Source organism: Montipora foliosa, chromosome 13, assembly GCF_036669935.1.
Source record: "Montipora foliosa isolate CH-2021 chromosome 13, ASM3666993v2, whole genome shotgun sequence".
NCBI lineage: Eukaryota > Metazoa > Cnidaria > Anthozoa > Scleractinia > Acroporidae > Montipora > Montipora foliosa.
The window spans coordinates 20,629,394-20,655,349 of NC_090881.1; the positions used below are offsets into that span (position 1 = coordinate 20,629,394).

Consider the following 25,956-nt stretch of genomic DNA (forward strand, 5'->3'; position numbering starts at 1 on the left):
CAAAACTACAAGCTAAAGAGGTCTATTATGCAGGAGGAAGAACATTAGCAGTGAAAAAAAAAAAAACGATGACAGCATCTCAAGCTTGTTTTGCGAAGTAGACATCACAGGAAAAGTACAGGTCAAAAGGTCTTGGAAAGAAAGGATACTGTTTAATCAAACGTCCGGTCTCAGGCGACTGCTGTAATATTGAATACCATGAATATTTAATTTTGGAAATAGCGAAGTGGCGAAACTGTTACAGTTTTTGATCAATGTGTAAGGCTTAATGAATTTCAGTGAAAACTAGCTGTACTTAAGGTGAGTATACCGTGATAATGTGTTTTCGTAATCAGAGGGTTTTTCTGTGGGGGATACATATGGCGCATCGTATTGTATTCCAGTTTCAGTTTCGTTGGCTCTAGAACATATTTTAGCTTAAAGTGAACTGGCAGCACTGAAAAACAATCCGGCACGGGTTCCATCTATCGAAGGAAAAAGAAGGCGTCACTTCGAAAAACATTAAGTAAAATACAGTCTTCTTGGAAAATATGGGTTTTGCTTCGATGTCTTCGGTGGAAGAACGCCAACAAGTTTTTCTTTGTTTTCTCGGTTATGGTTTTCTTCAGGTTATTGTTTTAGCTATTTCTCTGTTTTTCGGTTATTCTCAAAGTTCTTCAGCTTATTAGAACGAGAAGGAGCCGCAAAAACTGATTTCCTTCAGTGATAGAGTAGTGAGGATATAAGACGCCATGTCATGTGACCTCTTGGAATCTCACAGAAAGATAAAACATGTCAGAGATGTATTTTCCTCATTTTCTTTCTTCTTGTGTTTATCTTTCGCTTTCATTTGCTTGAGCAGCTTCCTTGATAATTTCTCCTTTTTTTGGATTACTTGAACTCAAATTGTGTTGGGCAAGTTTTGTTTTCGTAACCTCGGTTCATTTTACATTCGAGCGATATTGAATTCACTCCCATTTCAAGTCTCCTAGCGTCGACCTCAAGGAAATGCTGTCAAAAAATAAATCAAATTTTATGATCAACGTGGTTAATTATATTTTAAAGTAATTGTTTTTTAACGGGAAATTCGCAATCGATAGTTTTTTTTTTCACTTCCGCTATGTTTACGAAAGGTATTATTTATTTAAAGTGAGTCACGGGTTTGAAATAAGTCGGTATTTAACCTCCCGCACATAAAGTTCAGTTTATAGAGTATAGATTTTCTTGTAGCTTACTAGCCGTAATTTAGTTTAATAAATAAATGGAAATATTTGCAAGTAACAGAAGACATGAAAACAAGTGGCACGTCTTGCCAAATATGTTCCTTTCAGAAGGGCGACGCCTTTTACTTACATTTTGAGTCAGAACTATATAAGCATATCTTTTGATATCAGGCTTTTACGCCAATTCCTTTATCGAGTCTAAACCGGAAAACTGTTCTTTTAAAATAAGATTTAATCATCTTTACAAACACAACCGGGAAACTTTCTGAATCCCATCTCCGGTAGTCTCGCAAAAGGAAACTGATTTAAAATTACCGTTCAGCCATTTTCTCCCAGAAATCACATCCTCGTGTTCACAATTTCTGTTCGCGTGAAACTGCAGAGTTTCCTATTGCTAATTTAAGAGCGATTCAAAGAAAGAGTTAGATTTTACATGTAAGACATTATCGGAAGAACTCATTTATCTTTGGGACGGTAGTAAGTTTGGACAGCGGAGACACAAACTGAGACTTAATGGCGTCGCCATCTTGGTCGTGACAAGAGGGCCTTGGGTTACATTTGGCGAGTCGGCCACACTAACAACTTTTTGTACGTTGCAAATTTCATTTGTCGCATAAAGTTTAAGTTAAATTTCTCATCCACTCGAGCAAGTAAAACTTATTATATGAATTGTCCTTGTCGACGAGGTTTTACATTCGTGAACTGCTTCCTGCGTTGAAGTACGGAACTCGAAAATTGCGGGTATTTCCCATCCGCGCAGGACTCAAATGATATTGAAGAAACATTTCATTCCCACAATCATCAGCAATTTTCTCATGGGAAATATAACTATAAAATGGCTCGTTATGAAGTCGTACTATGGTCACTACAACACCAATGTCACAATCTGATATTAACAGGCTTGTTCTTGTTTGTCTGCATGCACACACAAATCATATTTGAAAAAAACTATTGCATCCTTTAAATCTTCAACGTAAGGCTTCTAAACAGAACTCCCAGTGCACATGGCTGAGAAAGCAAATGGACACGAAGTCACCCCAGTTGCCCACGCAGGGACGCTGGATTCCGATGAAGACACCTTGAAAGGTGAGTTTAAGTATGCTGCATACCGGTACTTTTAGTCTGTATTCTGATACTGAAAAACAAACCAAGGGCCTGTTTCTCGAAAGTCCCGAAAAGCAATTTGAGAAACTGCCAACCGCTTGTTTTGGAAAGGCGATCTTTTAACATTTTTTCAAGCTAACTAAAGGAAACATGTCTGTGAAGTTTGATGACTTAAATCCTCTCCGTTCTTGAGCTACAAAGGGAATTGTGACACCCGAAAATGGCCCGTAAAGTTTCGTGACTTTCGAGAAACGGGCCCCAAGTCCGAATTCACTACTCAGGTTGTTAACAACAGCAGGCGTATTTTAAATGTCCTATACCTGGAGTATTAACGCAGCCATCATAAGTAACAAACCAGAAAAGTTAACGAGTATCAGAAGCGGCCCCCATGATTTGCAATCCTGAGGCATTGAACGCTTTGGAAGAAGTGCAACCACCAATTCCCGATTGCCCATGCGTAAAGGCCCGTGCAAACGGACGCACCATTGTTGGCCAACATTGTTCAAACATTGTTACAATACTTTACAAGACAATGTTCTTTATTTTGAGAGGGTAATACATGATTAACCTAGTAAAGAGTTTTCCAACACATGGCGCTCTGTAATAATACCACAGAAGACAGACCACAACACCGGCAACTACATGCCCTACTCTTTGCGACAAGTGTGCGGGTTCTTTTACGTCCCACAGGATTATGAACATTGAAGGGTTGTGAGACGGGACCTCCGGCTTATCGTCCTTATCCGAGAAGACTAGAGAGTCTAACCAGTTGCAGATGTAATTACAAAGGCAGCACTTTCTCCTCAGTTATTTAAAGACCCTGAGTGTTGGTCCGGCCGGAGTTGAACTCACGACCTCCCGCGTGACAGCCCGGTGCTCAAACAACTGAGCCACCGGTGCGCGGTGTCGTTTGTTACCTGTTGGGTCCGTTTGCACACCCTTTTGCATGTTCTTGCGTGTTGTTAGGAAGTGAACATTGCGCGAAGTTTGAAACTGGTCAAACTTTTGAGCCAACAACTCTCAACATTTCTTTTGTTCCGTGATCACTGAAGCGTAGCACAGCAATGTTGCACGGTAAAGACTTGTTTCCATATCTCAAAGTGCCCTTGGACGTGAGGGGCCTGGAACAACAAAACTGAAACAACCCAAACCCATACAAAAATGCTAACCTTAGGCCGAAACATTATCTAAAGCATAAGATTAGATTTTTTTTAAAGGTTTGGGTTGTTTCAGCTATTGTACTTGTATTGTACTTCACCCCCTACCGCCAACCCAGGCCCCTCACGTCCAAGGGCACTTTGAGATATGGAAACAAGTCTTTACCATGTTGCAACCGTTTACACAACTCCTCCAACATTGTTGGGGCCACGCACGCGCATTACAATATGGTCTCCATGGAGATGCACGTGCGTCATAGTACATTGGGTTTCGGCTTTTATGTTCATTTCCCACGAGCCCTATCAAACTTTCAGTGTCCAAAATGAACGATAATACTTCACTTGAAGCAAATTGGCAATTAAGAATAATCCTTCAATTGAGATGGAGAGACTTGGTTGCCGAGAGGGTGTGCAAAATAGTGGAACGAAAAAGGCGAAATTTAGAGCGAACGAGCGGAGGGGGGCTGGAAAAGAAGGATCGTTTCGTTCTTGCCTCTCCCTCAGTGTCTTCTCGTTTATTTCTTGTCGCTCTAGTCTCACAGCGCTGAGACGTTTTCCGATTTTTTTTGCTCCTTCTGGACAATCTAGCAAGGGACTGCTAGCTAGTTAGATTTTTTCGTACTGAGCATGCGCATTAGCTTTAAGGTCCAAATTCTTAGTGTGCGCGCTGTATTAAGATAACACGTTTCCCATTCGAAAGCTATGGCATCATTTGAGCTTTACCCCCTCCTTTTTACTCGTGGATATATCTACGAGTTTTGGTGAGGTTCTTTATGCAAATGTGTCACTCCTGCGTAACCGGAAGTTAGATCTAATAAGCCAATCAGGATGGATAATCACAACACAGCTTAGATAGCTGTGACTTCCTGTTCGCGAGGTTGTGCGCCGCCATTACTGTATGTCGCTTTTGTACTGAAGTGTTTGAGCACCTTCCGCTGCATTTAGAAGCAAGAAACGGAAGAATTAAAGAAATGGCTTTCTTCGAAGGTGAAGCAAAATATTCTGAACAAGTACAGATTGGTGCAAAAAATTGTGCACCGCCTTTCTCTGACCAACGCGAAGACTTTAATACATTAATTAACGATGGCCAAAAATGATGCGAGTGTCAGTAATAATTTCTACAAAGCAGTGGCAAAAAAGAGCTTCTATGAGAGACTCTATCAAGCGGAAGAGACAAAATCACTTGAAGAGTTCAGGGAAAAGAAAAACATTGCAAAACGCCAAAACAGATCTGAAAATATTGAAGCAGCAAGGGAATAGGAAAAGAAAAGCAATCCAGAACATATCAGAGACCTAAACAGAAAAGCATAAAACATTTAAGGAAAGCTATGCAGAGCTTAAGGCTAAACCAAACTGAAATTTGTCAAGGTCAAGGCTCTATTAGACATTCCATGTGAAAAGTGATTCAGTCTTTTTCGTGATAAGATAACACATCGCGCTGAATATATATGCACTTGCTGTGATCAGTTATGGTTCAGATCATCTGTATCTAAGTGTATCAAATATAATGATAAATATTCACAAGGTTTGTTGGAGGAATGTATAACTGGCGCAAAAAGTGTTAATATTACTGAATGGATCTGCTCTACTTGCTAAATCTGATGACATTAACATTATATGACCTGGCAACAAAAATCAGACCTTACTGATTCAAAATTACCCTGTCATCTGTGCAACGAGCTTTGAACACATGGTAGAGCTCTTTATGGAGGATGTGTTAAAGAGTAATCTTATGCCTGTTGGAGAAATGGTATACTTATTTAACAGGGTTGAATTCCAGCAAAGGGGATTACCTCACATGCATGCAGTATTTTGGGTATCTAGTTGCATGAGAGCCCACCGTGCTGTTACACAATTATCCAACTATCAATGCTAATGCATAAAGAAAACTTCAGCCTGCCAATTTTAAACAATCGCGGTAACTTTCATATCCACGAGTAACGACAGTGGCACTTTGATTTGCTATTCGGATCATGTGAAGGCTTTAGGAAGAGAATGGCAGGTTCGCGATTGATTGTTTGGCATGGATAAAAATTCGTTCCCGAATTGAATCTCGAAATGGTAACCAAATCTGTAGCTTTTTGTGAAAAACAACAAAATAAGGCCTTGCAGGTCTACAATGTTGGACAAAACTCTTGGGAAAAATTCCGGCGTTTGACATGCGCTAACAAACAAAGTTTATTGGTCCCCCCTCTCCCTCATACCATTGTTAATAATGTGGGGAAAATACTGTGCAAGCCTTTGTCCCTTTGTAAACCAACATTGGATTAAAGGGAGGGGGAAAGTACGGAGAATTGAATCTTTTATCACACATGCAACTAAGAGAATAACCATTTTATAGTGGTGTGTCACATTTTCCCAAGGAGTTTTGTCCAAGATTGTAATCTCGAAATTAGATTTATCATTCAAATTTGGCATCGCGTTTACGTGAAACTGCAAACGGCACGCTTGCCATAAAAGCATGTAACTTTTCTTGGTCTAACATTTCTTTCTTTTTGAGAAGTTCTTCGACATCTGCAGCCTCAGTTAATCAGCAACAATGAAACGTTTCTGTCCCAGCTTACCACATTACCCATGCTGATGAGGCCCAACAAGGCCAAAACGGCTGTCCATTGCTGCCAATTAACCGGGTGAAATGGTTGTGCTCACGCGTGATGTGTTGACCCCATCGGGATAATGTTATGATGTGTTCACCTTGCTTGTAATGCTTTTTTCACGTTTCTTTGACCGGATTTTCGGAAAAACACAAATTCCTGCCTGACCTTTACTGTTTGCTTTACTGTTTACTGATGCTTCACCTCTCCATTGTCTTTACCGTGTTCTTTATCGAAAATTCTTTCGAACCTTGTGTTTATTTGCGTTTTCTTTTTAGCTAAAGCAGATGCTTTCCTGATAAAAGGAAATGAAACATGCAGAGGGAAAGATTTCAGCGAAGCCATACGACTTTATACGGAAGGAATTGAGGTTAACTGCAAAGATGAGCTCCTTAAAGCCAAACTGTACAGCAACAGAGCGAAAGCATATTTTAGTTTCGGTGAGTTGTCTGAACTATTATCCATGTATTTATCAGGGAGGAGGCGGGAGTGGGAGCTGAGAGTGGGCCGACTCGTACAACTGGCAACAAATTTTTCGCGCAAAATTACAGCGGTCAGCGTATCTCGAAGAGAGTTAGGCTGTGCAAGCGAACTAACTTTTGCAACACCAGCGTGTTAAAAGTTCTTAGGTTTTTTTACAACTTCCAACTCGCAAACATCGGAAAAACCAATCTTACAAGCCAAATTCACGGGAGGACTGAAACTAGCATAGGATAGAGGCTGATGCATGGATATTTTTTACACATTAGCTTCCATTACATGCTCGTCCCAGTCTAACCACGTGAGAATATAAAAAATCAAAGTCGATATAATAGTTGCAAATCAAAGAAAATTATGTACCAAGCTAATTTCCTCCGAATTGATATCTGATTATATGTAAATACTGTTTGGGAAGCCTACTTTAAACGCTGGTCAAGTCATTAAAATTAACAAATCGAAAGTGGTTCAGCGTTGTCTGTACTCTTATCGACAAAGATATTCGTCATCACAGTGGTCAAAATGTTGTGGACTCACGAGACGTAGCCGAGTGAGTCTACAACAAATTTTGACCACTTTGATGACGAATATCGTTGTCGATAAGAGTACAGACAACAATGAACCACTTTCGATTTGTTTTTTACCACAATATTCAACGCCAAAGAAAGTTTTTATTTCAGAGCGTGACCAAAATCATAAGTCAAAGAAAGAGCAAGCGTTGTCTATAACTTTCTCGCAATATGATTGGTTTATTTCCCAAAATGAGCGTTCCTGATTGGCTATTACATTACGTAACAAATTGACGCAAGCATGACGTGAGCAGCGTTGTCTAGACTCTTATCGACAACGGCAAATTAGCCAATCAGATTGCGAGATTACAAGCAATTGTGGTAAAAACGCCTTTTTCGGAAGACGACGTGATGAGGGCGTCAGACTGACTTGCGTTTTGTGCCTGGTTCCAATCCCGATCCGATCCCTTTTGGACTTGTATTCGGTGGTTCTGAAGTCAAGTCTACCATACTTTGTAATTAACCACCTGGTCGTGTCCTGCCAGTTAGAGTTCCTTAAGGACGGTGCCTACTAATTCAAAGGTATTTTTGCCCCGATTTGTGATTATGCAGGAAAGGTAGATCTTAACAAGTGTTATTGAAATCCAAAAAGAAAATTGGGGTAACCACGAATGATTTTTCAAAGATAATTCATGAACAATATTTGTACAAAGCTTTAAATGTATGGCGTTCTTTCTCAAATTGAAGCTTAATTATCTCTCAGAAATGTATGGTTACCCCCAATTTTCTTTTTGGATACTAAGGATACTTACTAAGATCTACTTTCTCCGGATAGTTTTCAACCGCGCTAAAATATCCCTGTACTAGTAAGCACCACCGATAGGAAACCCGAGTATCTTGAGATGCGCAGAACGTATGCGCAATAGCAATAGTAGGCACCGTCCTTAACCTCAATAATGCACGCATTGGTTCTCACTAGAGGACAGACGCATAGCTGACGTCACCATCAAAATTTTTTTGAATCTTTATTTTATAAAACAAATAGATTCCATGTTGCCTTGCGTCTGCTCAGTAATAGATACAGAAGACCTCCAAATTGTGATAAGAACATCAGTGACACACTCGACTATCGCCTCGTGTGCAACTTTTTTGTTCTTACCACATTTTGACGTCATCTGTGATGTATTAGTGAACAGACGCACGGCAACAGGGATTCTACTTGTTAAGCATACGCTAGCCTTCGTTGGCGCCCTGAAGAAGGCCCAAGGCTCAAAACGTCACCTCGCAAATCTTTCTTAAGGTGGTTAATTTACCTTCTTTAACTGGCAGGATAAAAACGAATTGTTCGTGTTATACTTCCCACCGACGCAGCACCAGAGTTTCTTTTGAAACCAACCCCATCCTTTCTTAAACGTGTTACATTTAATAGGCCATTTCCGAGTTCATGTCTGTCTTCTCTTCAAAACGAGTCTAAGTGCGAAGTTTTTATGATGGTATCACAAGAAAAACTTCGCACTTAGACTCGCTTTAAAGAGGACACAGACATGAACTCGGAAATGGCCTTCTGAACAGTTTCTTTCAGACTCTCAAAGTGGGATGCCTGTGGACTTCTTAGTAGCGAAATGAACCTCCAATATAAACAAAGTATTAAGATTTACAATAATCCTCTACGAGAAAAAAGAACGAAAGAAATCTCCTCGGCTTTATATGAATGCGTAAATGGGAGTAATCCCTCCGTTGGCTTGCCTAATACTTTAGAATAATATTTTCGTTGTTTCTGCCCAAAGTCCTCATCATCGTTTCTCCTACAGGGAATTACATTTATTCTCTGGAGGATGCAAAAGTGGCTACTGAGTTGCAACCATCTTTTGTGTTGGCGTACCTAAGCGGTAAGAACAAGGAAACATTATTTTTGTCGATGCAGTAGTGCAACATTTGTCCATTTTATACAAAAAGACATTTTGCGACATATTTGCATGGTCGGAGGGATAGGTATTTCCTTTTATTGAAATCGACCTTCCTTCAAAAGAATGCCATGCATGCATTCACTTTAATTTAGTATTTGTCTAATCCTCCATCCTGTACATGGAGGGTTTAAGAGGTCAGTTTCGTATTCTAACGTTTGGCTTGTATCGAGCATCAAATGGAGGCTAATGCGGGGGAATCTTTTCACATGAAAATTATTTCCCCCGCATTAGCCCCCATTTCATGCTAGATCCAGTCTAACCGTGAGAATACAAAACTGGCCTATGGAGGATGCAGACTCGAATTTTCAACCGAAAGCCTCGGATACAGGGTTTTTCATGGTAAAATGAAACTGTAGGCTAACAGAACAATTAATTCAATTTTTTAGGGACATTTTTAACATTATCAGTGTGATTTATCACATGACGTCACGGTTGCCATGTTAGTGGCCTCAAACAGAGATACGGCGGCCATGTTGGTTTCGCGACCCAATTCTCCGGGAATTGAACTCTATTATTATGCGTTTTCATATGGCTGTTGATCACGTGAGTGCGAATCAACAATAGGCCATTTCCGAGGTCATGTCTGCCTCCTCTTCAAAGCGAGTCTAAGTGCGAAGTTTGATGGTAATTACTTGTACTTTACATGTGAATAAAAACTAATTGTCATAAGAAAAACTTCGCACTTAGACTCGCTTTGAAGAGGAGGCAGGCATGAACTCGGGAATGGCCTATTGCATGATACACTGAAGGACAACTTGAACTCAGTTTGTAGCCGAACTTAGTATACATTGTACCACACAACTTTAAGAACATGCTAAGAACGTCTTCAGGCTCAAATCGCCAAAAAAATGAGAACGTTCAGCCTCTGCCCCAAAATAAGACGTTCTTATAAAAAAGGAGCGTAGATTCAATTTTTAGTCTGATCGTCTGATCGTCGTGGGAAAGCGCGGCTTGCCATAGGTTTATCTGAACTATGTCCACCACGCTTTACCAAATTAAACATTCAAGTGTGACCTCAACCAAAAGGAGCCGTCGTGACACTTTACGTTATTCCTTTCAGTGCATTTTACGAACTTTTTAAACACGCACGCGATTGGTCAGTTTAACAAATTATGGCGTGATGTAAGAATAAGAAGAAGATATTTAGTTTTTGTTGAACAGCTGGCGTGGTGTTTACGTCATTTTGAGTCTTTTATGGGATTTGTACAACTTGCTACACGAGTAGCCTGCATGGCAGACGTATTTCCGTTTATCGTTTCTTTCCGCCACTTTTCCAAAAGTTAATACCAAACTCGGTCCGTTTTTATTAGGTGCAAGAGCGTGTTTTGAGCTGAGAGAGTTTGAGGAAGCCGTTACTTGGTGTGACAAGGGATTGGCAGTATCCTTTTAGTTTGTGAATGCTAACAGAGCAATAGTTAGAGCGAGGTTCAATGGAGTGTCGTAAAACCAAAACTAAAGTAATTGCTTTGGCCAATCAAAAAGGACGGAGTCAATCCAGTAAACCAATCAAAACTCGAAGTAATTACACGTAATTAACCGACACAAAGCGGGGGAACATGTGCACGTGCGAGACACGATTGGTTTTGGTTTCACTTTTGATTGGTTGAAAAAGTGGCGCGAGAACTTTGAAGCAATCACTGAGTGAAGTAATGCAAAACCAATGCAATTCGCTAATTACTTTCGACACTCAATTGAAAACCGCTCTAATCTTTATTTGTCATCAACAGTTTACAACAATTAGATACGCTAGAAACAAGTTCACAGTCTTAATTGAATTCAAGCAAAGTGATATGTAAAGAATTTAAAGTGGCTGAACGCAGTTTTGAAGGACGGCGCGTATTTAGAAAAAGCAAAAAAAAACCAAATCCTGTTTCGCGACTTTGGCGCGATGGTCTTGGAAATTCGATGTAAATTCGCTCCCATTTTGTAAACGTCATGGTGCTTTAGAAGTGAAAATAAATATACTGCGCGTGCGCATTAATTTGAGACCAACAACTGTTGGCTGTTTTACTAAATTTCTCGCCAAACCCGTCATTAGATTTTGCAGAAATTTGGAAATAAAATTGTTCCGACAACAAATGAGTCGTTTCTCCCTCTCTATAATTTTATCCGTGAAGTGATCCCGCAGTCGGCTCAAGGTGTGTACCGGGTATGCCTTGGCGCGGAGTATGTGCAGTAAAGGGATGGGTGCCTGAGTAGCAAAAAGTACTCCAAAATTATGTATATATACATCAAATTTGCTAGGTTTCGTTTGTTGGAATAGTTGCATTTTAACTGAGTATTTGTTAGCCCTTATGAGCCATACATGACTACCCACAATCCTGGCCCTGGTTGCTCGAAGCATGGTTTGCGCTAACCAGCGTTAAATACCATGGAAACCTATAGGTTTTGATACCTCTAAATCAACAGTTAGCGCTAACAGGGCTTCGAGCAACCGGCCCCAGGACAAAATTTCTTGGGACACCTTTAACAATGAGCACAAAAATAATTACTTTGGTCATAGTTAATGTATTAACTTTGCTTTGGTTTATGATTACTTCACTCGGTGATTGGTTCAAAGTTCTCGCGCCACTTTTTCAGCCAATCAAAAGTAAAACCAAAACCAATCGTGGCTCGCGCGTGCACATTTTCCTGCATTTTGTGTCGGCTACATGCAATTACTTCGAGTTTTGATTGGTTTGCCGGATTGTCTCCATCCTTTTTGATTGGCCAAATTAATTACTTTGGTTTTGGTTTTACGAAACTCGATTGAAACACACTCTCTTTATGATAATTCCCTTCATAATGGCCTCCTCAGTGCCCTCCCCCTAGAAATGTTGAAACAAACTGCAGCATTTCAGAATGTTTCGCGGATTCCAATCAACATTGAAAAGGGGAAGAGGGGACTTTATGATAGATGGCCTTAACATATGTTCATTTTCAACCATTTTAGCTCAAGTGTCCCAAGGGTTTTGTCTAGGATTGCAGGTAGAGGTTTTCGAATTAACGGCGGATAGCGCTTTCCGCTGGATAAATAGCTGATGCGCTTATTCGCTGAATAATGACTACGCCAGTTAACAACGGGAGCCCGACCTTTTCGACCCAGCGTAACATCTTACGAACGGAATGCTACTTACGCAAGTTGTTTCAACAAAGATTTGACGCTTTTGCAGAGAAAATAAAGCCAAAGTCGTTCACTTTTTAGTTAAAACAGACTTAACTGATTAGAGTGTAATGTGAAGTGCTACGTTTCTACCCCATATGAACCATGTGAGCGTTAGCCCTACTGATGGAAATGTTCAAATATAAGTGCTACACGGCCAACGTTTGCAAAAACGTAATCCTTCCTTTTACTTGTACATGTTCATTGCCGTGACTAAGATCTTCAGTTCCCACGGCCTGCTCCCGTCTGACCTTGTAGCTCAGTCGGTAGAACAGCGGTGATCTAACCCGAAGGTCAATTCCCACCCTGGTCAGAGTTTTTCTCTGTCCTTTTGTGGGCCCATTTCCATCAGTAGGGCTAACGCTCACATGGGGTAAAAACTTAGCACTTCACATTACACTCTAATCAGTTAAGTCTGTTCAAATATAAGTGTTACACGGCCAACGTTTGTAAAAATGTAATCCTTCCTTGCACTTTTTAGTTAGTCTATTTTAAGCTTAACTCATCTGACTAGATTGACAACGAGAAGCGGAATTTATTGGAGCTAAAGGAGAGGTCTCTCAAGGAAATAACCAAGTCACAAGATAAGGCCGAAGTGAAAGATGCGAGTAAATCATCCAACACACGATCAATGACTGAAGTCGCACCGGAGGAAGATGCCAACGACGTCAATTTAAGAAGTAAGAAGTGAAGGAAACATGATTCAAGATTGGAGCGGTTTTCAATTGAGTGTCGTAAAACAAATACCAAAGTAATTACTTCGACCAATCACGGCAGGTGCACACAGCGCGATGAACCAATCCAAATTCGTAGCAATTCCAAGTTCGTGTCTGTCTGTTCTTCAAAGCAAATGTAAGTGCGATTTTTTTTCTTATGAAAATTCGTCATCATTCATATTTAAAAGGAACCTCCACTTCAACAGAAAAATAACTTTAAATCACAGAAAATAACTGTTACCATCAAGTCAATCTATTAAAAATATTTTCAAAGAAAGCGTTTGTATCCGAAAGAAATAAGTTTTAGAATCTCCTATTTTTGTTTTCAAATTTCGTGGGCGCCGCCATCTTGAATAATTTTGACGTTTTATGGTTTCCCTAATGTTATTAGACAAAATAGTAGACAAAAGCTCTTTGTGTCAGAACAACAGGGAAACCGTTACACGTCAAAATTATTCAACATGGCTGCGCCCGCAAAATTTGAAAGTGAAAATAAGCGATTTTAAAACGCCCTTTTCCAGATATAAAAACTTTTTTAAAAACAAATTTTGAACAAATTTGTTTGTGAACATAATTTCCTTCGGTTTAAACTTATTCCGTGGTAAGAGTGGAGGTTCCCTTTAAAGTAGAATAATTACCATCACGAAGACTCCGTACTTAGACTCGCTTTGAAGAGGAGGCAGACATGAATTTGGAAATGGCCTACTGCAATCGCCTAATTACTTTCGACAGTCTAACAAGCAATTGTGTTAGTGAGCAGATCGCTCTTGTTACAGTTTATAAAAACGTACTTTTTTAGTAATCAAAACCGGTAGGTGTTTAAGTGTTTGTATGAGCATTGGCCGTCAAATAAATGCGTCGATCGCCGGTTCCCTGCACAGAAAATTAGGGAGCTTAAGATTTTACGACGGCGACGGCAACAACAACGGCGCAAAACAATGATACCATTGATTAAAAGAGCATAAATAATCGTGCACGTGCAGCGCGGATTTTAGGACAGATTCTTGCTGTACTCTGCGTAAGGACGACGTGAAATTACCAAATTTGAAGTTTTGAGGACAAAGTGAGCATGCTAAAGAGAATCTTTCATTCTCTATTTTCACTTTGTAACTGCTCGTACAAATTTATTTTTAGGACACTTCGCCCAAATTGTAAAAAGTGAACGAGATAGAATAACCGCGAAAAATTATGATAAAGCAAAGTGATATTTCGAGGTGACGTTTTCGTTGAAGTCGCCGTCGTAGATCTTAAGGTCCTTATTATATATGCCTAATAGGTACTCGTAAAAAAAAATGAGTCAGTTAGCTGTGCAGTTCACGGGAAAGAATTACGAACTAAAAACGCAAAACTGTATCAGTGAAGGTGTGACCTTAAAAGTTGGCCGATGGAATCCTTTTCCCACTTTATTCAGTTTTCAGTTCGATTTATAATGAGCATTAAAAGTAATTATGCGATCGAGATAGCAATGTTTTGTCATCGGCTTACAAAAGGTCGCGCCAATTGCAAACCATTTAACTGAAACGTGAATGCGCGCGTTGTCGTCCGTTTTGATCAACGGGTAACTAACGCTTAAAGATTTTGAATCTCTTTCCCTTTTCCCCATCAAGAAGGCCTCTCGGGGGAGGTCTTGTCCTTGAGTTTAAGTTTTCACTCTTTATAGGCCACTTCGGAAAATACCATAATATTCTTTGTTTGTCCCTCCAAATTTTGCATAAGCATTGTTTCCAGTTGCTCTTGGGACTTACAATGGTCCCAAGAGAAAACAAAAACAATAGTTGTGCAAAATTTTGGGGCACAAGCAAAGAGTATTATGGTATTTTCCGAAGTGGACTATTCCTCTTTCCCAAATACTGAACGTACTCCCGGACTTTTAATCATTTTCTCTTCTTATCTGAAATACATGTCTTTGAACTCATGTTTTCCAGATAGGATACCCTTATGCCAAATCTTAGTATCTGACTCTTCTTCCAGTGGAGTTCTTTGACTTCTTTTCAACGGACGCGCACCTATCTATCTAAAAACCGCCCGCCAGGCATTTGAACCAATTAGAGCCAGGTTATGGTTTTTGAAAACAGGTTAAGAATGACGTCACGGCTATTACATGGGGTTGTTATAGCAACGGGTCTCAGTCTGAAGTGTCCCGCTTAAGAGATATACTCATTTTAGCTACCATTAAGTACACTAATGTCAAAGGCGTTTACCATTAAATGACTACGTTATGATAGATCTTGCTGAAACATTTAATTTTTTCACATAAGTCGAGGTTTTAAGATTTAAAATTTAAAAAAAGGTGGGACTCGGACATAAAAAAGTGCCGGTGTTTCAGGAAATGAATTAACGCTCCAAATGCCTTTGTTTTAACTTTCGTTGTTTCAGCAATAGCAGAGCTTTTCAAGAATGAAGGCGACGATGAATTAAAAAAGAAGGACTTAAATAATGCGATTCACCTTTACTCAGAAGGCATCAAAGTGCGTTGCAAAGATGGTGAATTAAAAGCCAAACTTTACAGGAACAGGTCGGCAGCCCATTTTAAACTTGGTGAGGAATTTGTAAGGTCCTTCGCTTTTTATATTAGGTTCTCGGTGAAAAAAATGGAATTGCTGTTTTTATGACATGGACCGAGTATTCGGGGGTGTATCATACGCGATCAGAAAGCTACATTTCGATTCAAGATGTGCCGTTTTTGAAAATACCAGCCCAACTTCTTCAAAACTTGTTTCTTGGCAAGAGACGTTTTAGACTCGATTGATTTTCTCTTTGTCAACCAGGCGAATATAATTTTAGTTGTATAAATACAAGTACGATTCGCCGTCGCAGTCTTCTTGCTGTTAAGGCGCTAGTTCAGGCGTTAGATAGCGCGCAACATAGCGGCAAAATGATAAGGCGGAGTGCTTTCGAGAGAACACGTACACACGTGAGCCGCACAGGTTCTCATCCTTTTCACACGCAGAGTATTAAACCTGCCATACAGGTAGACCTTTTCTTATCAATTTAAGTCTATCTCCCCTCCTCTCTCCCAGGTAACTACAACGATTCACTGAGGGACGCAAAGATTGCTGTTGAATTACAGCCTTCCTTTGTCAAGACAATTGTTCGGGGTAAGTTTCGCAAATTTATACATCCAGTTATTTGTCTATCTATCCTTCCGTTAGTTTGTTTGTTCTTTCGTTTCTTTCGTCATTCGTTCGTTCGCTTGTTAGTTTGTTGGTTCAGTGATCAGTTGATTCGTTCGTTCGTTCGTTCGTTTGTGTGCTCGTTCATTCGTTCCTTCCGTCCTTCGTTCATTCATTATCTTCTTCTCTCGCCTCGGCTTACCTGGACTTTTAACACTGTTTCGCGCTTTGACCTGTGTCAGTAAGAGACACATCTCTTTCAGTCGCTACCTTGTGTTCTCGATTAAACACCACGTCGGTTGTTGCAGTTTTTATGCGCTGCGAGTGTGCGGCTTATATATATAAAGGCAGCCCTTTTAACGAACACCTGCCTTCTTTAGGGTATAGCCAGTCCGCCCTCTACTATTCCTTCATATCTTTTTCTCGACTGTCTCCCGTTCCCCCTCTGCCACAGTTCCTATTTTGGCCACGGATGTTGAAAATACCCTTAAAAAAGCCCTTGCCTCTGCATTATCTTGGAATATGGAAGTCTCATATTGGCAAAGTGGACATGAAACGACTTTCTTAGCAAACGATGACTGCTAGATACCTGAGTAGTTGTACTGAAGCCTAAGAAAAGTCCAGGAGTTTTTAACTGCCGTTAAAGATTATATTTGTGATGTTGTCACCCTTAAGGAGTCTCAAACCAATTTCAATACTTCAAGAAACTGTACTATATACAAGGACTGACATGACTCTATGACATTGTATCAACAAGCAGTTATGTTTTGGTTTCATATGAAAGAAAACCATTGCGCCCTAAGGATTTGATGTTTTATGCTAACGTTGTCGTCAAAACCTTTAATTTGGTTACTTCACGTTGTTGACCAGGGTGGGAATTGAACCCACGATCTTCGGGTTAGATCACTGCTGCTCTACCGACTGAGCTACAAGGTCAGACGGGAGCAGGCCGTGGGAACTGAAGATGTTGAGTCACGGCAATGAACATGTACAAATACAAGGAAGGATTACATGGTTCATGGTTCATATGGGGTAGAAAACTAGCACTTCACATTACACTCTAATCAGTTAAGTCTGTTCAAATATAAGTGCTACACGGCCAACGTTTGCAAAAACGTAATCCTTCCTTGTACTTGTGCATGTTCATTGCCGTGACTTTAACATCTTCAGTTCTCACGGCCTGCTCCCGTCTGACCTTGCAGCTCAGTTGGTAGAGTAGCAGTGATCTAACCCGAAGGTCGTGGGTTCAATTCACACCCTCACGCTCTTAAGGTCTAAGGTCTTGTCTGTTTCGAGAATTTCCAGTCGTTGATTAAAAAGGGTTAGGCACCAACGACACACGACCCACAACTCACGACCCACCCACCCACGCCGATTAGGCACTCTCCATCCAGGAAAGAGTGAAGCAATGCAGCTTTGTAGGGGAATCCCAATGGAGCCGATTGCCCCGGTGTTATTGGGCGACTCCAGTATAAAATGCACGCGTGTTAGGTTTGACAATTGACCACAAGTTAACCTGGGATACAGATGTGACGGATGTTAAGAAGAGTTTTGTTACCAAACTGGACATGTTAAAACGATCTAGATTCTTGCCAAAAAGCGTTTTACGAGACTTTTAATTTAAGGTTATTTTACCCTCAGTCAAATACGAACTTGTTATGTGCGGGGCGTGTTGTGACTCAAACCTACTCGATTCGATTGAAAGACTTCATTGTAGAGCATCTCGAATCATCTTTAACTTACCTAGAGACATGTCTTCAAAAAAGGTGCTTGCCAACTATCGGTGGCCTACCATTTTTAAAGCACACAATGAGCGCCTGCCTGAATTGTTGTCTAAAAATATTTACATAGAAAGACGAAATGGATATTCATAACGGGGTGGGGACTGCTTATCATTTCCAAGATTCGAAACTAGATTCATGAAGGATTCGCTGGCTTACGAAAGCACCGTTCTGTAGAGTACGATCTGTTTTAACGAGAACGGAATTTCGCATTAAAGCAAGAAAGACCTGAATCTAATAAGAACAAAAGATTATTTTAAGGATTTTAAATTCGACACTACCTCCGCCTCAACTACGCGGTACAGAAATGCCGATTTTATGTACAATTGGTGATCTATTAGTCGACAATCTTGTAAATATTCTTAACATTAGAACTGTATGATTACCTATGCATAACTTTAGCGATATTTTATGTCATAGAATTAAGTTTGATTCTACTATTTAAATGATAATTTATTAGTTGACAATCTTGCAAATACTTAATAATGTAGTGATATTTTCTCTCACAAAATTATGATTTACTTTACGATTTAATTACTTATACACGACCCCACAAGCTTATATCTTTAATTTTCATCGTGTTTAAGTAAAGGTCATCTATCTACTAGGTGCAAGAGCTTGTGTTCAGCTGAATCGACTTGAGGAAGCCATCACTTGGTGTGATAAAGGATTGGAAGTATCCTTCATAATAACTTGACATTGATGATTTATTCCGTTTGAACAGAAGTGGTGTACTAGAAAATACACCACACCTGAAAATCATTCGAAACTTTACCTAGCCAAATCTGTCGTGACGTAATATCCATAGTTTCCACTTTGATGGTTATTCGGGAGTTTAAGCATGCGAAGTTTTTGAGCCGCGGACAGCAAGCGAAAGTGGGCTGTTTTCCACTTTAACTTGTCTTGTCACTGCTACCTTTATATTGCTAAGGTTTTTTCTTCCGTTAGAGATGATTAGGTTAAAAATCTGGGACTACTCTCCAGGCATGCGAAATTTTCATTTCCGGTTGCAGTCCGCGTCTCAAAGACGTCGCGTGCTAAACCTCCCTGTTCATGTTCCTTTCACGAGCACTTTTCGATCAATTGCAGTCGTTTTAACAGTTAAATTTTTGAGAAAAATCTTGACAAAGATAAGATCGACAAGAATAATCAGCAGCTACTTGAGTTAAGGATCAGCTTTGTCGAAGAACAAGGCCGACGACCAAATCTGCAAGGGAAAAACAAGATGGAGGACTTGTCAAAAACTGAGACAGTGAGAGGAATCTCTGATAATCTGTGGATTTTATCTGAGTCACATTCACATTTTGGGAGGCGCAGTGGCCTCATGGTTAGTGCGCTCGACTCCGGAGCGATTGGTCCGGGTTCGGGCCCTGGCCGGGGACATTGTGTTGTCTTCTTGGCAAGACACTTTACTCTCACGGTGCCTCTCTCCACCCAGGTGTATAAATGGGTACCGGCAAATTTAATGCCGGGGGTAGCCCTGCGTTGGACTAGCATCCCATCCAGGGGGGAGTAGAAATACTCCTATTCGCTTCATGCTACAGAAACCGGGATAAGCTCCGGCCTAATGGGCCACTTGGCACGTAAGCAGACTTTACCTTACATTCACATTTTAGTTTCATTCTTTTCTTAGTCTTTTGTTATATTGGAAACGCACTTAGCTAGCAAGTTAGTTAACACCCACTTCGCTTACGTATTCTAAAAAAGACAATTCCGAAAACAGCTAGAACAAAATGTAGGAAACCGGCACGAGTTATAGATGAAAGAAGCCGTAAACCACGCACTGAGCTCGACAATTTAAGCAAGTGTCTCCAAAAGACACCTGAAATGAATCCCGTTGAAGACATCTGAAATTTACCAGCTAGGTGAAGGATCTCTTCTCTCCTTCGAAAACAGAACAATCATTATTAAGGAGGCTCCAAAGGGTCCTCCACAGGTCACAGTGGGTTCCCAATGGAAAATGAGCGTTTTGATATCAATCAAATGCTATTGTCAGGCAATTTTTTTAGGGGTATCCGCAAGTACCCAACTGTTGCCATGCCAACGGTACAGCGCTGATTAAAAAAAAAACATCTAAAATTCAGTTTTTGGAAAATATCTTAAAACTAATATGGTGACCTAGTATTTTTTACAAATTTCGGAAACCTTGTTAAATTCTAACGCAATACATGTACGTAGTATGAAAATTCCAAATCGAACATGAACTACTGTTTTTATTTCTTCTTTAGAGAAAAGGCGCTAATGTGGCCCAGTTCGACCCAGGTACAATCAACAGGTGTAATACTTCTGGTAAACTAGGAGGCAGCCACTCTTATTTCAATGCAGACATAGAAGATCATGAGCGGAAGCTAAAACTTGCAGAGGAGACTGGAGACAAAAGAAGCGAGGGTTTGGCATGTGTCAGTTTAGGTAATGCCTATAAGAGGCGTGGAAATTTTAAAAAAGCTAAGGAATACCATGAACGCGATCATGAAATAGCAAAAGATTTGAAGGACTTGGTGGCCGAAGGAAGGGCTTGTTGTAATATAGGCAACGCTTATTTCGGCCTCGGCGATTTCAAAAGAGCCATATCGTACCATACGCGAGATCTACAAATCGCCAAAGACCTGGGAGACGTTAGAGGGGAAGGAATAGCTTACAGTCATCTTGGCGTCAATTACTGCAGTCTTGGATATTTTAAAAAGGCAATAGATTATCACGAGCGTTCCTTGGAAATCGCAACGAGTGTGGGAGACACGAAAAGTGAAGGAAACGCTTACGGTAATCTCGGCAGCGTTTATTACAATCTCGGAGATTTCGGAAAAGCCGTAGAGTACCACGATCGGAGTTTGCAAATGTCGAAAGATATCAACGACGTTGCTGGGGAAGGAGAGATGTATTGTAACCTGGGCAGTGACTATCACCGTCTTGGTGACTTAAAAAAAGCCATAGACTATCATAAACTCGACCTTGAAATCTCACAAGAGTTGGGAAATGTGTCTGGTGAGGGAAGCGCTTATTGTAACATAGGTAATGTTTACCACGTTCTGGGAGATTTCCAAAAAGCCTTGGTCTACCATGAACGTCACCTTCAAATAGCAAAAGTAGTGGGTGACGTTGATGGTGAAGGAACGGCGTATAATAACCTTGGCGCTGATTATTTGAATCTCGGTGATTTCACAAAGGCCAAAGATTACCTACAAAGTTATTTGACAATCGTCAAAAAAGTGGGAAATCTGGCGGGTGAAGGAATGGCTCTTGGCAACTTGGCCACCATCTATCAAAATCTCGGCGATTCCAGGAAGGCAGTAGTCTACCTTAAGCGGCAATTAGAAATCGCAAAGGATATTGGAAACTTGCACTCTGAGGGTACAGCATATGGCAATCTGGGCATCGCTAGTCGTCGTCTTGGTGATTTAAAGAAGGCCATACACTATCATGAGCGACAATTGGAAATCGCCAAAAACACAGGGGTCACTGATTCACAAGCAACGGCATGTTGCAATCTGGGCAACGCGTACATGGAACTTGGAGACTTTCAAAAAGCCATAAATTTCCTGGAAAGGGCCTTGGACACTGCAAAACAAATTGGAAATAAAGCCACGGAAGGAAAAATTTATGGAAACTTCGGCAACGCTTACTACAGTCTTGGAAACATCCGAGAGGCTATACGTTACCACGAACTACACCTTAAAATTTCGACGGAAGTCGGAGATGTTTACGGTGAGAGTAAAGCGTACGGTAACCTTGGCGCTGCCTATCACAATCTCGGGGATTTCCGGAAAGCTATCGACTACGACGAACGTCTTCTTGAAATCGCAAAGCGGATAGGAGACGTGGCGGATGAAGGAGTGGCATACGCTAACTTGGGCAACGCGTATGACAGTCTTGGAGATTTTAAACAAGCCATTGAATATCACAAACGTGACCTTGAGATTGCTAAAAAACTGGGTGACATCTCTGGAGAGGGCGTTGCATATGGAAATTTAGGCAACTGTTATCATGGTTTGGGTGATTTCCAAAAGGCAGTAGAGTACTACGAATGGCACCTAAAACTCGCAAAGAATGTGGGAGACAAAGCAAATGAAGGAAAAGCGTATGGCAGCTTAGGCAGCGCTTATGATAGTTTGGGGAATTATCCGGAGGCCATAGAGTACCATGAACGCTGCAAGCAAATAGCAGAAGAAATGGGAGATAAGGCGGGTAAAGGAATCGCTCTTGGTAATTTAGGTCGGGCTCATTACAGTCGCAGAGATTTTACCAAAGCTATAGAATTTTTCAAACGCTTCTTAGAAATCGCCAAAGAAAGCGGCGCAGTTGAGAATGAAGGAAAAGCCTACAGTGGTCTCGGTGTGTCCTACTTTCATCTGGGTGATTGCCAGAAAGCCATGGAGTGCCATGATCGTTATATGGAAATATCCAAACGAGTAGGGGACAAAGTTGGCGTTGGAGTAGCATCTTTCAATCGCGGTGAAGTCTATCAAGCGCTGGGATCTTTAAGCGAGGCTACCAATTGCTATCATCAAAGTGTAGCTGTGTTTAATGACGTTAGGAGTCATCTTGGGTTTAATGATGAGTGGAAAATGAGCTTACGCGACACGCGTCACACTGTCTACGTGAGTTTGTGGTATCTGTTAGTGGAGCAAGGAAAAATCATGGAGGCTGTTGAGGCCGCTGAGCAAGGGCGTGCCCAAGCTCTTAAAGATCTCTTGCAGTTGAATTACGCGTCTGAAGAAAAACCAACTGATGCAGGAACCACAAGTGAAACTCTCGACGATTTATTGGAGTGTATTCCGTCGAGCACAGTTTTTATGGCACTGGTGAAGAAAGAAGTGTTTTTCTGGGTTTTCCAGAAAGGAAAAGCTGTTCAGTTTAGAAGAAAAGAAATCGAGAGTTGTGATCACGAGACCAACACATTTTTGCTGTCTTTGATGAAGAAGACTTGGAAAGAAATTGATGTAAGAGCTGCTGTCAAGTGTGAGGATCGTTCCTTGGATGTGGAGAGGGATGTAAATGCTTCAGATGAAAGCTCCTCTTCGGAAGAGATGACTGGGACCAAATCCCATGGTATTCAGAAAAGTTCGCTGCACATCCTGAACGAAATTATCATTGATCCTATCAAAGATACGCTGTATGGCGATGAGGTCGTTTTCGTTCCCGAGGGTCCGTTGTGTTTGGCTCCTTTTGCTGCATTCATGAACGAAGATTCAAAATACCTCGGCGAATCTTTCCGAGTCCGCGTGATTCCATCATTGACGAGTTTGAAGCTGATCGCCGATTGCCCCGCAGATTATCACAGCAAGACTGGTGCGCTTCTAGTGGGCGACCCCTGGGTACAAGAGGTCGACTATCAGGGGTGCGAGTTATCACAGCTGCCTTGCGCCCGAGAGGAAGTTCAAATGATTGGAAGAATACTCGGCGCTGTGCCTCTTATCGGAGAACAAGCAACAAAGGAACAAGTGCTAAAAAGTCTCTCCTCGGTTGCTTTGGTTCATATTGCAGCTCATGGTAAAATGGGAACGGGAGAAATAGCTTTAGCACCGAATCCCAGCCGGAAAACGCAGGTTCCAGTGGAAGAAGACTTCCTTTTAACAATGAGGGATGTATTGAATGTTCAGATGCGCGCACAACTGGTTGTGCTAAGCTGCTGCCATAGTGCTCGTGGGGAGATCAAGGCTGAGGGCGTGGTCGGTATCGCCAGAGCATTTTTGGGTGCCGGCGCTCGATCTGTTCTAGTGTCTTTGTGGGCGATTGATGATGATGCTACCCTGGGGTTCATGAAGATTTTTTACCAGCTCTTATTATGCGGTAAAAGCGCCAGCGAAGCGCTGAATCAAACCATGAAATGTATGAGGGAATCTGACCAATTTCAACAAGTAAAGCACTGGGCTCCCTTTGTCCTTATTGGCGATGATGTTACATTGGTGTGTGGCGCTGACAACTAGCAAATTCGCATTGTAAGTACACGATCACTAACTTAATGACTATAAGAAATGTTGGACACTGACTGGACAAATTCCTGATTGCAATTTCAGCATATTTTGATCACTAACTTGGTTACATATTTTTCTTGAATTAACTTTATTGTCTTTTTGGAACGTTTTCAAGTTATATACCTGACCATGACAAATACTTTTGTAAGATTTTTGTTTATTCACAATGTCCTATTCCTCCATTCTTATGTATTCCAGTTCAGTCCAATCAATACGTGCAAATGCACAATACCAAATTTTCTGAGAAATCAAGACAATCCGAGGAAACACATCTTCTCAAAGATCTTAGAAAGACCTGGAAGGACAGAAATGGGTCTATAGTTGTATAACATAGAGGAGGCATCACATAATGGTCATTCATTGTGACATGAGAGAATAATAAATAACAAAATATTAATATGAGCTTAATTTAAACCCCTAGCAAATCAGTCTTCTTTTACAGGAGAAAAACAAATGCTATCAACAACCTCACATTTGCTATTTTTTAGGGAAGAGATTATGCCGGCAACTTCAGAGGGAGAAATAGGAGTAAGAAAGAAACATTCTGGATTGTGACCACATCTTTGAGTGAATTGAGTCGAAGGAATAATATTTGCCCGAGAGGGTCCTATGTTAGCAAAGACATTATTGAGCTGTTCTGTCAGAGTATGTTCCTGTACTATTTGTCATGTTACTAAAATGTTGGTGAGGTTTTTTTTCTTAGAGATAATCTGGCAGGTGCAGAACACAGGTCACAGGTCATTGTTTTACCAGTACACCAGTACAAAAACAATCCTAAACATTCATTAAAGCTAACCTTAGGCCTAATTAGTTTTAGGCCTAATGTTAGCATTGGGGGTATTACTAAACCACGAAACACGAAAACACCATGTATGACCCCACCATACATTGAATACTAACCGACAAAAGTTGGATTTGAGATTAAATATCGTTTTAGGCCTAAAACATTATTGCTCCTTGTCTCAATCTTAATCTGAATCTTAATCTTAATGTCAATTAATTGGAGCAATAACGTTTTAGGCCTAATTAGGGATATTTAATCTTAAAATCCAACCTTCGTCGGTTCGTATTCAATGTACTGTGGGGTCACACATGGTGTTTTGGTGTTTCGTCTCGCTGTTTCGTGGTTTAGTAATGTCCTAATAATTGGTAAACGGTTAGCGTTGTTTCTGTTTTGGTAAAGCAATGACCTGTGACTTGTGTTTTGTACCTGCCTGAGATAATCTGTTTAATCACTGATTGTGTTCCTCTCAAGTTTGAACTAGAAGAAACTCAGAAACTAAATTATTATGAAAGTACTTTTTTCTGGCAAGTTTGACGAGAAAATTATACTTGTAACAATATTATTTTGTTGCATTTAGACTCTTTGAGAGTTGTAGGCTTTGTAGAGAGAATTCTCTCCTTTGCAAGGTTTTGAAACAAGTGCAGATTAGGAATACACAGGTTTAAGTGGGAATGAGTTACGATTACGGTACCCACAAGTCAGATTGTAACAATATTATTTTGTTGCATTTAGACTCTTTGAGAGTTGTAGGCTTTGTAGAGAGAATTCTCTCCTTTGCAAGGTTTTGAAACAAGTGCAGATTAGGAATACACAGGTTTAAGTGGGAATGAGTTACGATTACGGTACCCACAAGTCAGATGACTTGAAAATGTGTCATAAAAAATGTCCACAGGGTTGATGTTATAGATTTATGACCAATCAATATTTTCCAATTTATACCGTACATGTAAGTATGGGATTATTGTAGAGTCAATGTCGTACCACTCTTCTTTGATATAGTGGGTCAACAACTACTGGACTGGGGAATTTGGGAGTCAAGTTCATGTTATTAATCAGAGTTAAATTCGAAAAAGTTATAATAATGATGATGACGATGACGATGACGATGACAATGATGATTTTAATAATAATGATGAATTTTATCCAAGTGTCAACTGTATTTAGCGTTGAGGAGCTAATTGAGAACACTGTACAGAAATAAAATCAAGCAATAAATACATCTTATTCGATGGTTTAACATGTAATCCGCGCGGATATTTTGCGAGTTGCGTAGTATTTTTCCAAGCCCTGCAGGGGCGAGGAAAAATGCGAGCAATGAGCAAAATGTCCACGAGCATTATATGTTTAAAATCACCCATAAGCTAAGACAGCATAATTATTCTAAAAGCTGATAGTTGATAGGAAACTCTCCATTCTCTATTTTCGAATTTCCCGTAAT

At 40.5% G+C, this 25,956-nt stretch overlaps 1 protein-coding gene across 3 annotated transcripts; it reads left to right on the forward strand.

The window, feature by feature from the left end:
• LOC137982055 (tetratricopeptide repeat protein 28-like) lies at positions 1-25,956 on the forward strand. 3 transcript variants are annotated; one of them, XM_068829083.1, is made up of 12 exons: positions 1-300; positions 2,181-2,288; positions 6,336-6,497; positions 8,855-8,932; positions 10,321-10,388; positions 12,667-12,832; positions 15,245-15,406; positions 15,889-15,966; positions 18,371-18,438; positions 18,898-19,014; positions 19,991-23,698; positions 24,223-25,956. In XM_068829083.1, the coding sequence occupies exons 2-11, from the start codon at positions 2,207-2,209 to the stop codon at positions 23,684-23,686; spliced, it is 4,677 nt and encodes a 1,558-aa protein (XP_068685184.1). In that variant the 5' UTR covers positions 1-300; positions 2,181-2,206; the 3' UTR covers positions 23,687-23,698; positions 24,223-25,956. The 3 variants fall into 3 exon arrangements, with proteins under 3 accessions (XP_068685184.1, XP_068685185.1, XP_068685183.1); XM_068829084.1 differs by having other exon boundaries at positions 2,193-2,288; XM_068829082.1 differs by lacking the exon at positions 1-300 and having other exon boundaries at positions 2,161-2,288.

Bases quoted from the DNA above. Each gene is read 5' to 3' on its own strand.
- LOC137982055 (XM_068829083.1), top strand. From the start codon at position 2,207: ATGGCTGAGAAAGCAAATGGACACGAAGTCACCCCAGTTGCCCACGCA. The intron at 15,967-18,370 runs GTAAGTTTCGCA...TCTATCTACTAG, and splicing joins TGTCAAGACAATTGTTCGGG to GTGCAAGAGCTTGTGTTCAG. The intron at 19,015-19,990 runs GTGAGAGGAATC...TTTCTTCTTTAG, and splicing joins ACTTGTCAAAAACTGAGACA to AGAAAAGGCGCTAATGTGGC.